Source organism: Benincasa hispida, chromosome 12, assembly GCF_009727055.1.
Source record: "Benincasa hispida cultivar B227 chromosome 12, ASM972705v1, whole genome shotgun sequence".
In the NCBI taxonomy this organism is placed as follows: domain Eukaryota; kingdom Viridiplantae; phylum Streptophyta; class Magnoliopsida; order Cucurbitales; family Cucurbitaceae; genus Benincasa; species Benincasa hispida.
The window spans coordinates 10,023,334-10,036,897 of record NC_052360.1 but is presented as its reverse complement, the minus strand read 5'-3'; the positions used below and the strand labels follow the sequence as shown (position 1 = coordinate 10,036,897).

The 13,564-nt window shown below is 40.8% G+C and overlaps 1 protein-coding gene across 1 annotated transcript; it reads left to right on the top strand.

Annotated features, from left to right (window-relative positions):
• The first annotated feature begins 3,364 nt into the window (after window positions 1–3,364).
• LOC120067386 lies at window positions 3,365–4,006 on the top strand. Its single transcript, XM_039018955.1, has one exon. It carries the CDS (start codon window positions 3,365–3,367, stop codon window positions 4,004–4,006), a length of 642 nt encoding a protein of 213 aa, XP_038874883.1.
• The last annotated feature ends 9,558 nt before the right edge of the window (window positions 4,007–13,564 follow it).

The following is a 13,564-nucleotide window of genomic DNA, read 5'->3' as shown; positions in this document are numbered from 1 at the left end:
CATTGAAAGGATATACTTGATATGGGGGATAATTGATACAAGGTTATTGAGAGAGAGGCTAACCTGAGTGCTGATTGGAGAAGATCTGGGGAAGAAAAGAGAGAAGGCTGAGAGGTGAGTCTCAGGGCGAATCATTCCAAATCCCCACCGTGAAGTTCTGTACCTAGATCAACTCTACCGGTTGAGCAAGCTTGAGAGGGAAGCCCATCCTTCCATTCACTCCATCTATGCCGGCAAGCAATCTCTCCATCCAAATCGGTGTCAAGACATTGGCACTCTTCTGTATCTGTTTCTAACTCTTATTCATCAATTGTATTTCATCTTCCTAGTCTAAATCATTCACAACCATGTATCAGACGCTTGATTTTATAAATAAATGTCACGATCACTTTCATTTCCACATTTCTGTCTATTTCCGTTCCTCCATTAATCGCTTTCTCCACGATGTTTTCTTTATCCTGCAGTGATTAATATGAATTAAACAAGTAATTTAATCTTTGTTAAAGAGATAAAGATGTTTAGCTAAAGCATTCTAGACGGCATCTTCACCTACGAGAGCAGAAGTGAAGATGCCATTCTAATCTGTCGAGAGAATGTTAGAAGAATGCGTTAACTAAAGCAAGAAATACTTCCAGAGATGGAAGTAACCTTGCGTTCACTATGTTCGTCCCTGTTTCACCATAGAGATATGGGAAACACGACCGATCACCGAGAGGTGTACGCAAAGGGAAAACAGACTCGTACTTATATCTTTAACGTAATTAAGAAACTTGCAATGTTTATATTAATTATCCTTTCTCTTTCTATTTCCCACATAAGCCTTGCCACCACATAACACGACCTTTGTATAATCTTCTCAGTCAGTCTCAACCTTGTTATCTTGTATCATGTAACCTGTATCTTGTATCATCTTAGCTTAGGATTATTTTATCGCACGTTACTTTTATCACAATTTACTTTATTATCGCATTTTTATCCCTTATCTTTACTTCACTGCACAATTTACTTTATCACATGTACAAACCACACTTTTATTAAATTGATAAACCCCCCGGTCACATATATCACAAACGTAACACAATCAACCTAAAACAATCCCTGTATTCGACCTCGGATCACACCGAGAAACTTGCGGTGGAATTATACTTGGTTCCAACGCAAGGAAACTTGTGACAATGCACAACATACTACAGGAACACTCATTAATAATGCATACATTTAGAAGTAGTATCGCATATCATCGCAATCATTCATGCGTTGTATGAATAAGAAGATTAATTTTATTCATTCATATTCATATTTGTCCACATGCTTAAAATAGAAGCATCAATTTTTATGCGTATCAAGTTTATGGATTAAATTTTATACGTTACAAGTTTATGGTGCCGTTGTCGGGGATTGGTTAACGGTTATTGTTGAATATGTTTGTGATATTTTGCACGACAGATCTCGTTATACTGGTTGTTTATCACAAAGAGCAGTCTGACAGCTTATGAGCTCTGAAGTGATCCAGATATTCTAAACAGGCCCAAAGATCAGGTGTATTATTCGCACGGAAGCACATCAGGGCTGAATTAATTGGTCAAGAAGCATGGCTAATAATAATGAGGCACCAACAAGGAATCAAAGGGAAAATTGGCCAGTGCAAGATTCCATATTTCTTGCTTCTGATCGCAACATCTCAATGAAAGACTATGCGGCACCGGATTTCTATAACTTCTCACCAGGAATCTCAAGGCCAACGGTTGAGGAGAATGTAAACTTTGAAATAAGACCGATTATGCTGTTGATGATTCAAAATGTGGGTCAATTCGGATGATTACAAGGAGAAGACCCATATGCACATTTGACTAATTTTGTAGACATGTGTAGTGCATTCCCCATGCCTGGTGTGACTCAAGAAGGATTTAGGTTATATCTTTTCCCATTTACACTGCGGAATGAAGCAAAGAGGTGGGCTCAGTCGTTAGAGCTGGATGAGATTAACGCATAGGAATAGTTTGTTGACAGGTTCATGAACAGATTCTTCCCTCCAGCCATCAACGCAAGGAGACGGAGGGAGGTGTTGAATTTTGAGCAAAAGGGTTATGAAACTTTGAGCACCGCCTGGATGCGCTTCAAACAATTAGTGAAGAGTTGTCCGCATATCGGGATTCCCGATAGCATTCTGATGGAGACGTTTTACAATGGCTTAGATCATTCAACGCAAGCAGTTGTCGATGCCTCCGCAGCAGGAGGATTAATGGACAGATCATATATAGAAGCCAATAGCATATTAGATTGCATTTCGCGACATTTTGATGAGTGGATTGATACCGGGTTTGAGGAAAGTGGTCTGGAGCACAAAAAAGTAGAAAGTGTCGATGTGTCAACTGATACAATGAGCACACTGGTAGATCAAATGACCACAATGACCTCACTTCTTCAGACGATGGCTAATCAACAGAGAAATCTCTCTCAAGGTTCAGCGCAAGTTAATGCATTGACGCACGTGGTCGCAATGAACTGCGTTCAATGTGGGGAGGGACATCCAGCAGAAGTCTGCCCGTGGAATCAACAGGTCCTATATTCTGTCTATATTGAGTCATTTGGCAACATTTACAACCCTGGTTGGTGGAATCAACTAACTTTAAGTTGGGACGGGAATCACAACCAAGGGAGCCATAGTCTTCATCAGAATAGTTATCAAGGGGATCAAGGCAACCCTTCGGTCTTCATTAATCCGGACTGTAGTCTAGGTAACTCTCAAAGTATACCACGTTGTGACCAACCGTTCTTATAAGATACCTCTTATAGTACCTCGTCTCTGGAGACTTCACTGACGCATTATATCAAAAAGATCGAGGCAATTAGACAATTGCAAGCTGACTCCCTTATAGGTTTGGAAGAGCAGATTGAACAACTTGAAATTGAGTTGAAAAATAAAGCGCCTGGTACGCTGCCTAGCAGTTCAGAAGCATCGGGGCTACGAGGTAAAGAATAATGTCATGCAGTGACATTAAGAAGTGGTAAAATAACAGCCCCTGCGCTACCAGTACCAGATCCAACAACAAAGTCAGTAGATCTAATTTTCGATGATGACCAATCAATCAGTAGTGGAAAATTTATCAGTTCAGGAGTAAGTATACATACAAAAGATGAAACTTCTTAAGAGTTGATGTCTGAATCAACGCAACCTCCAGCTAACGAAACAAAGCAAGAACAGGACCTCAACAAACAGTTAACTAAACAGGAAGTAAGGCGGGATCCTCCACCTTTCCCGTCCAGGCTAAAGAAAAAAGATGATAGCAAGAAATTCTAGAGGCTCCTGGACGTTCCCCGACAACTACAAATCAATATTCCCTTAATAGAAGCTTTGGAACAGATGCCGAGCTATGTAAAATTTCTCAAGGATATACTTGCTAACAAAAGAAAGATTGGGGAGAATGAAACAATTGCGTTAACATATGAATGTAGTGCACTGTTTCAAAACAATATTCCCACAAAAATGAAGTACCCTAGGAGTTTTACATTGCTCTGCTTAATAGAAGGGAAGAAGGTCGGGAACGCGCTGTGCGATTTAGGGGCGAGCATAAATCTGATGCCCTTATCGATCTTTAAAAAGTTGGATATTGGCAACGCAAGACCAACCACGATCACACTACAGTTGGCCAATAGATCGATAACGCATCCTGATGGCAAGATAGAGGATGTACTCGTGCAAGTGGACAAGTTCATCTTCCCGGCAAACATTATCATATTGGATTACAAAGCTGACAGAGAAGTACCTATCATCTTAGGTCGCCCATTTCTCGCAACAGGGCGAGCGCTGATCGATGTGCAAAAAGGAGAACTCACCATCAGAGTTGACGATCAGGAAGTGAAGTTCAACGTTTTCAATGCGTTGAAGTACCCAAGTGATATGGAGAGTTGCCAATATATTGAGGAATTACAGGAAGAACCGTGGCACGAACCCCTGGAAGAAATGGAGGAAGAAGAATTTGGAATCAGCGCAATTTGGGAGTAGGATTACTCCGTAATTCACGTTGAATCAAATTTTGAACCACTCAAGTTATCTGAATGAACCTCACAACGCACTGAGCCATCCTTGGAAGAAACACCCGTGCTAGAGTTAAAGTCGTTGCCTGTGCACCTCAAGTATGCTTACTTAAGAGGTAACAGCACGTTACCGGTTATCATTTCTGCCTCGCTGAGTAAGGAGAAAGAAGACGCACTTATNAAGTATGCTTACTTAAGAGGTAACAGCACGTTACCGGTTATCATTTCTGCCTCGCTGAGTAAGGAGAAAGAAGACGCACTTATACAGATACTGAGAACTTACGCAAAGGCTTTAGGATAGACCTTGGCAAACATTCGATGAATCAGTCCCTCGTACTGCATACACAAGATTCTTCTTGAAGAAAGAAATACAGGATCGATAGAAAGGCAACAACGCTTGAACCCTGCTATGAAGAAAGTAGTGAAGAAGGAAATAGTGAAATGTCTTGATGCAGGTGTCATTTACCCAATATCTGATAGCAGCTGGGTGAGCCCAGTGCAGTGTGTTCCGAAGAAAGGGGGGATGACAGTCGTCACTAATGACAAGAATGAATTAATTCCCACATGAACGATCACGGGGTGGAGAATTTGCATGGATTATCACAAGTTAAATTTGGCCACTAAAAAGTACCAATTCCCTATCTTGTTCATTGATCAAATGTTAGATAGACTTACTGGGAATGAATTCTTCTGTTTTCTTGATGGCTATTCAGGGTACAACCAAATAGCAACTGCACTGGAGGATCAAGACAAGACAACCTTCATGTGCCCATTTGGTACGTTTGCATTCCGACGCATGCCATTTGGACTCTTCAATGCGCCAGGCACTTTCCAACGATGTATGATGTTGATATTTTGAGATTAATTGTAGGAGTCAGTCGAAGTATTCATGGACGATTTTTCAGTTTTCGGCAATAATTATGACTCCTGTTTAGTTAACCTCGAGAAAGTCTTGAAGAGATGTGTGGCAACAAATCTTGTTTTGATCTGGGAAAAATGCCACTTTATGGTTGAAGAAGCAATTGTTCTGGGTCATAATATCTCGAAAGCAGGATTGGAAGTTGATCAAGCGAAAATCGACGCAATTTCCAAGTTATCCCCACCAGTGAACGTTAAAACAATTTGGAGCTTTCTGGGACATGCTGGGTTCTATCAAAGATTTATTCGCAACTTTTCCCATATCGCAAGGCCCTAAGTGCTGTCTCTTATACACATCTAGATGTGTATAAGAGACAGTTCTGGGACATGCTGGGTTCTATCAAAGATTTATTCGCAACTTTTCCCATATCGCAAGGCCCTAAGTGCGCTCCTCGAAGTTGGCCGAGAATATAATTTTGATGATGTGTGTACTGAAGCATTCAACACATTGAAAGATGCACTCATCACCCCACCAATTTTGATTGCGCCGGATTGGACACAACCATTTGCGTTTATGTGTGATGTAAGCGGTTATGCAGTGGGTGCAATGTTGAGTCAGCGCAAGGACAAGGTATTGCATCCTATCTATTATGCGAGCAAAATGTTGAATGATGCACAGGAGAATTATACAACCACAGAGAAGGAAATGCTCGCAGTGGTATTTGCACTGGCGAAATTCCGTCAGTACTTAATCAGAACAAACGTTGTGGTGTATACCGATCACTCTGCAATCAAATATCTGATGACAAAGAAGGATGCAAAACCAAGGCTTATACGGTGGGTGTTGCTCCTGCAAGAATTTGACCTAGAAATCAAAGATGAGAAGGGCACCGAGAACCAAGGTGCTGATCATTTTTCAAGAATGGAGAATTACGAGGTTCAAGAGAAAGAAAAAGATATTGAAGAAAGATTCCCCGATGAGTTGCTGATGTCAGTAGACATTAAAGTTCCCTGGTATGCGGACATTGTGTACTTCATCATTTGCGGTCAAATACCAGATGACTATACTTACCAGCAGAAGAAAAAGCTAGGACACGACATCAAATTTTATTTCTGCGACGACTGATTCCTATATCGACTTGAACCTGATCACATTCTACGTCAATGCATTCCTGAGCACGAAGTAAAGTACATTCTAGAGCTTTGTCATGAGTCCCCTTATGGCAGACATTTTGGGGGGCAGTGGACTGTCGCAAAGGTTTTACAGTGTGGCTATTTCTAGCCAACACTGTTTAAGGATGCCCATGCCCACATTGTGCAATGCGACAGATGTCAGAGAATGGGGAATATGTCTAAAAGAAATGAAATGTCGTTGACGTCAATCTTAGAGGTTTAGTTATTCGATGTTTGGGGAATCGACTTCATGGGCCCGTTTCCAACATCAGAAGGTCATCACTATATCCTGGTCACGGTTGATTACATATAAAAATGGGTTGAGGCCATCGCATGTACCAAGAATGATGCGACCACATTGGCGAAGTTTCTGAAGAAGAATATTTTTGCTCGATATGGGACGCCACGGGCCTTAATCAGTGATGAGGGCTCTCACTTCATCAACCGCATAATTACCAACCTATTGACTAAATTTAATGTTAGCCATCGAGTTGCAACTGCTTAACACCCATAGGCTAATGGGATCGACACAAGGTAGGTGGAATGAACGCATCAACGCATCTACCTCGAGAAAATCCAAAGATGATGTTGACATTTCACCTACCACGCCATTAGTGCCAGAGGTTCAGAAAGGATGAACACGTCGAATGTCAGACTCAGAGTAGTCCAATTAATGCTGTCAGTGACCCAACCTCTATAAATAAAGGTCGAAGAGTTGAAATTCAATCATCCGGAGATTATCCCTCAACCGGGGATTTTCCCCGCAATCCAGACAAAATGCGTGAGAAGATGCCCGAGAGTTTTTCACCTCCTTCATTCATTCCGAGTGACGATCGGAGCCTTCGATCGGAGTTAGATCTCGAGAGAGTCAGCTCCTCCACCCATCCATGGCACCACCGGTAGCCTTGACGCACATCTATTGGAAGCAAAGCTTTGCTTCCAGCTGGTCATTTCTTTTTCCTTTCTTTTTCTACATTGTATTGTATGAAATTTTGGAATTAAGGAACTAATACAATCTATATTCAATGCATTTCTCTGTTCCTTCGACTCCATCTCCATCTTCTTTGCTTAGCATCTTTACTTTCATTGCAGCACTCAGTGGGATTACTTGGGTATTGCATACTTAGTCATGTGGATTAAGAATATGAATCATGTAGCAACCCACCGAGAGGTGTGCGTTGCGCGAGTGTGTGAGTAACCTAATTTGCTTAGTGTGAAGTTGCTACAACGGCTGTCTATATGCTAACACATTGCTTGTCTATGAGTGAAGTCAGCAACAATCAACTGCCTGGGAAAGTAAGTGGTTGGACGCATTAAGAAAGGTATGCGTTGTTCACTAGGGATAGTAACAATCTTGCATCAACCAAGTTCATGTGTTTGTCTTGCTTTATGTTGTGCCTAACACCCCTTTAGAGCTACTCGAGAGAGAGTCTAAAGAAAGAACCTAATGACTCGAGAGAGCTAGGTTAGAACCTAGACTCGAGAGAGCAAGATTAGATCAGCATAAGCAAGAGATAGGGACTTAAAGATAAGCTCTGTTTGTCAACACTGCATCGCATGAAGCCTAGGAATAGGAAAGATGATATGTTGTCGCCTTGTTTATGTATCATCGCATAGACAAGAATTAAAGGCTTATGTGTAGGCCCTATAGACACCTCTGCACATACATCGCATGCGTTCTAGCATTCAAAGCCGTAGCATTCGCACCGAGAGGTGGTTTTAGTATTGTATGAGTGTTGCATGATCGCATTAGTTTGTGTTGACTAGGGTTGCCCTTGCGGTCACTCTTAAGTATTGCAATGAATTCATCTCCGCATTTTACCTATTTTCCCATACATTTATTTCATGTCAAGGTTTGTCGCATCTCTACCTTTCATACATATTCTCATTGTGTTGTCTGTTAGATAGGAGTAGGAGTAGGATTAACTTAGCAACATCCTCTCCATTCTTTTATTCAAACCGCCGCATGTACATCACCGCAAACATATAGCTACAAGTCCCTATGTTTGACCTCGAATTACTCGAGAAACTTGCATTGCAACTTGGTTCCAGCGCAAGAAAACTTGTGGCAGGACGCATGATCATCGCATACATTTGTTAACGAATTTTTCATTCCAACGGATGACCATCGACGTATGACTATGAATGCATATCTTAGGAACATGCATCGCATACCGCATCCAAGGGAAGTTGGTTGTCAAGTAAAATTGACTTCCAATTTCCCGTCATAAAAAAATAAGCAATATCATGTCCAAAAGCATTAAACTGAGGAAATTTCAATCGCATGCGCCCATCGTATAAAAGCAGTTAATTTACTTATTCTATGCAGGAAAAATGCATTGGCGGAAGGAATATTATGATCCAAGGAATTAGGCATCCGCGCACTGATGACGTAAATTTAGGGGAACACAATAATGTGATGCATGTCTTAGGCTATGCATTGGTTCTCATGCGCCGGTGGCCATACGATGGAATGGAATGCATGTGTTGATCTCATATGCAATGACCATGCGTTCTTGTCACATGTTTTCTTGCGCTCTCGCCAAGTATAATGAAAACGCAAGTTTCTCAGGTGATCCGAGGTTGAACTCAGGGACTTGTAGTTAGAGGGTTTGTGGTGATGTGTTTGCAGCGGATAAATAAAAGAATGATGGGGGTTATAAGCTATAAACTACTCCTACTCCTAACTAACAGATTAAGCGGTGGGAATGTGACTGAGAGGTAGAGACACGACAACTGTTGACACGTAGTAAAATTCATGGTAAAATAGACGAAAAGGCAGAGGATGTCTTCATCGCAACCCTAAGCATGGCCACAAGTGTAACCCCAGCCAACGCAAACTTATGCAATCATGCTACACACACCTGACGAAGACATATGTGATGTGTAATAGAAAATGGAACTTATTTCTAAGTCTCCATTCTTGCTTATGCGATCTTAATCTAGCTCTCTCAAGCCTCGATTCTAACTTAGCTCTCTCGAGTCTCAAGTTCTTTCTTTAGACTCTCTCTTGAGTAGCTCTAAAGGGGTGATGGATGCATATATAAGACAAGGTAATCACATAAGTCTGGCTGACGTAAGATTATTCCTATCTCTAGTGAACACTTGCTTACATTGCTTAATGCGACCAACCACTTACCCTCTTGGGCAGTTAGTTGTTGCTGATTTTACTCATAGACAAGCATTGCGTCTGCCTATAGACAAGCATTGCTACAGCTTCACACTAAGCAAATAAGATTTTCTCACAAGACTCATGCAACACACACCTCCCGGTGGTTTACTACATGCTTCATATTCCTATGTCGCAAGATTAAGTATACGACACTCTAACAGTCTCACTAAGTGATGCAATGAAAGTTAAGGATGCTCAGTAAATGAAGATGGAGTTGGAGTCGAAGCAAAATATATAAATGCATTGAGCACAAAATGTATTAATTCCTTAAGCCAAAATGTAATACAATACAATATAAGGAAAGAAGAGAAATGGAGGGCCAGTTGAAAGCAATGTCTTGCTTCTAGCAGATGTGTGTCAAGGCTGCCGGTGGTGCCATAGATGGGCGTTGGAGCAGACTCTCCCGAGCTCTAACTCCAACGAAGGCTAACTTCGTCGCTCGGAATAGATGAAGGAGATGAAGAACTCTCAAGCTATCTTCTCACACTTTCGTCTGGATCACAAGGATCCGCCCTAAGGCAGAGAGCCTCAGGTGAAAAACCTTTGATGATTTGAAATTCTGCTCAACGACTTCTATTTATAAAGCTAGATCGCCGATAGCATTAATGGACATGCTATGAATATGACATTCGCGGCGCGATGGTTCTTTTCTGAATCTATGGTGCTAACGGCATGGTACATGGAATGTCAACATCACCTTTTGATAATCCCAATGCATGCATTCATGTTTGCATTCCACCAACCTTGCTTTCATCCCTCTATTACGGTTATCATTATGTAGCCCTAAACTCTCTACGATAACCGCATTCACTTGACGGTCGCAACTTTTATGCGATGGATGCATGTGGTTGATGGCCGCAACATCCATGCATCGAACGTATGCCTTCGCCTTTGCGATGGAGAGATTCCCCGCATGCAGTCGTCCTTGCGATAGCCCGGCTTCCGCGTATTGATAATAGGCAGAAATACACGTTATTACAGTGCTAAGTTCTTAAACAATGTTAGCTTCCACTGATAAAATATGTTAGATTGCGTCCAAAAAGCATTAAATTCATAACATTGTGGTCGCATGCGTTCATCGCATAGAAACAGTTGATTTTTGTATTTTTATGCAAAATATGCGTTGATGCAAGGCAAAAAGCGCGATCACAAGAAATAAATGGACGGGCGCAGCATTACCGTAAGCCTTTGTGGTGATTTGGGCTCGTAAACATCTGCTCAAGAAGGATTTCCGCATAGAGCCGGCGCAAATTGGTGGGCGCATTTGGGTGAAAGGTATAATTAAACACGATAGGACAGAAAGCTGATGACGGTCGAATCCAAATTAAGCCGATAATCCGCTAACAATAACAAGTACACTCAGCTTTTCGGTGACAAATATTCGGTGCATCAGTCAGAGAATTAAATTCATCCCATCTGTGCAATCATAAGAGAGAAACTGCCTTTCACCTTGGAATCTCTATAAATACCGAAGGCATCCTTCAGAAAAGGGGTTATCAAGTTCACATGTTCACCGATTTAGGAGCTTTAGCTGTGTTCATAGTTTTCTTTTATTTTTAAGGCGGAGTAAGCGAGGAGTTGAGATGCCGGAAGATTGCTCATGGCAACTCGAGAGAGAACCCGGAGGCATAAAAACAGAGAGCGGGCCGACTCTCGTGAGAGCGAGATTATCTTTTGAACAAGACTAGAAAGACAGTGTAAAAGCCTGGGAAGCAAGAGATTGCTACCAGGCTCTTTAATCTATTCTTGCATTGTTATTTTGTACTTCATCTTTATATTCATACAATGGAAATTCTTATTCTACATCTGTTCACTCACTTAGCACGCATGAGTAGCTAAACTTGTTGAATGTGTTGAGAAGAACTAAACTAACATGGCCTAGGATGTTCATTGATTGCGATTATCTTGTTTTATGTTGTGCCAAACATCCCTTTAGAGCTACTCGGAAGAGAGTCTAAAGAAAGAACCTAAGACTTGAGAGAGCTAGGTTAGAATCTAGACTCGAGAGAGCAAGATTAGAACTACATAAACAGAAGATAGGGACTTAGAGATAAGCTCTGTTTGCCAACCTCCATCGCATACATCCTAGAGATAGGAATGATATTATGTGGTCGCCTTATTTGTGTGTGTGTCCTTTTGTCATTGCATAAATAAGAATAGAGGCTTATGTGTAGGTCCTATAGACTTATCGCATATATCGCATGCGTTCTAACATTAGAAGCCGTAGCATTCATATCGAGAGATGATTTACTATTGTATGTGTGTTGTATGATCGCAAAGCATGAACGCATCTTAGGAACTGTTAGTCGAAACCCTTCTCAACCCGTTCACCGCATACTCATCGCATCTTTCATTTGTCAATTCTTTTCGAACTCCGCCACATTTGTTTATTTTCATTACCGCAACAAACAAAACCAACAATTATTTGAGTTGCTAACCCCATTGCGATGGCAAAATGAAATGTCCAAGCCTTTGTTTTGCAGGAAATAGGTCACCCCATGCGTTAATTTCTCGATCTACACAGCATGCGACAATCGATCAAGATCGAAAAAGATTAAAGCAATTGCAGCATATGCGACGATCGATCATGGATTCAAGCGATCAACGCATTTCCACCGCATGCGATAATTCAAAACAACTACACCGCATGTGGCGATCGATCAAAAATGTGAAGAATAACACATTCGCAAGGACTTCTGATGTGTACAACTTTCTATTGTACGATTCTGACAGATTGATCGTGGAGCAGAGCGGACATTTCCACTACGCCATGGCAGGAATTATCAGAATTACAAAGTGAGACCACCAATACAAAGAGCCAAGGTCTATAAATAGCTTCCTCGAATTCAATGTTAAGAAGGTTTGTCTTAAGAGACATTACAGAGAAAATTCAGGAGAACAACGAAACAAGGCTGAAAGGTGAGTCTCTAAGTAATAAATTCTTTCCATTCCCGAAGAAGAAGCTCTGTGCAAGAGATCACTTCTACCTGGAAAGCAAGCCTGAGAGGGAAGCTTTCCACTCCATTTTATCCACATGCCGGCAAGAACAACATCTTCGATCGGGATCTGTGTGAAGATATTGACACTCTTTCTGTATTTGTTTCCATTCTTTCATTCATCTACTGTGTTCAACCTTCTTAAATATTACATTCACAATCATGTATCAAATTCTGAACTTTAGATTTAAATATCATTATCGTAATCATTATCATCTCTCTGTTCTTTTCCACACATTTATCATCCATTTTTTCCATCATGTGTCATTAATCCCCTGGGAAAAGGGGAAGGATTAAGCGAATGAGTTAATCCTTGTTAAGGTAGTCGGCTAAGTTTAACTAAAGCATGCTCGACGACATCTTAATCTGTGAGAGCAGAAGTGAAGATGTTATTCTGCCTATCGAGAGAAGGTTTGAAGAATGCGTTAATGAAAGCGAGAAGTATTTCCAGAGATGGAAACAACCTTGCGTTCATTACGTTCATCTCTGTTTCACCATAGACATATGGGAACTCGGCCGATCACTGAAAGGTATAAGCCAAGGGAAAGCAGAACCTTAGTTGCGTCCTTAACGAAATGGACGAACTTGCAATATCATTTCCCTCAACTCATTCTTTTTCTTATTCATTAACAAGACCTGCCACCGCATTCATTAGATTCTTTTGTACAACATCACAGCCAGTTCTCACCGTTTATCATTATCAGTTTAGTCATTTACTTACCATCGCATTTTACTTTAACGCAATTTATTTAGAGCAATTTACTTTCATCGCAATTTAATTTTCTGCAAACACAATTCTTTATTCTCTATGATAAACAGGTCGCATTTACCACATTAGTATTGAAATAACAACAACAATCCCTGTGTTCGACCTCAGGTCAATCTGAGAAATTTGCGTTGGAATTATACTTGGTTCCAACATAAGAAAACTTGTGACATGCACTGTACGAATGCATACTACGAAGTATATTATCATCATCGCATACACCTAGAATGTAGAATCGCACATGTCTTTATCCCAAAGCACTTGGGCACATATAGCATCATCAATTTCATTCATTAGCGCATAATAATAGATATAGATAAAGATTTACAAATTTAATATTACAAGTTTTTGGCGCCATTGCCGGGGATAATAACTTGAATTATTCATCATCATTCATCAGTAGTGCATAAGCGATATAGTAAAACATTATTTTTAATTCATCCATTCTCTTTGTGATTAGGCAAGAAAATGGGTGTATTCCCTCGAGCCAGGAGAGATCACTTCATGGGAACAGGTCGTAGAGAAATTTATGAAGAATATTTTCCACCTACTAAGAATGCT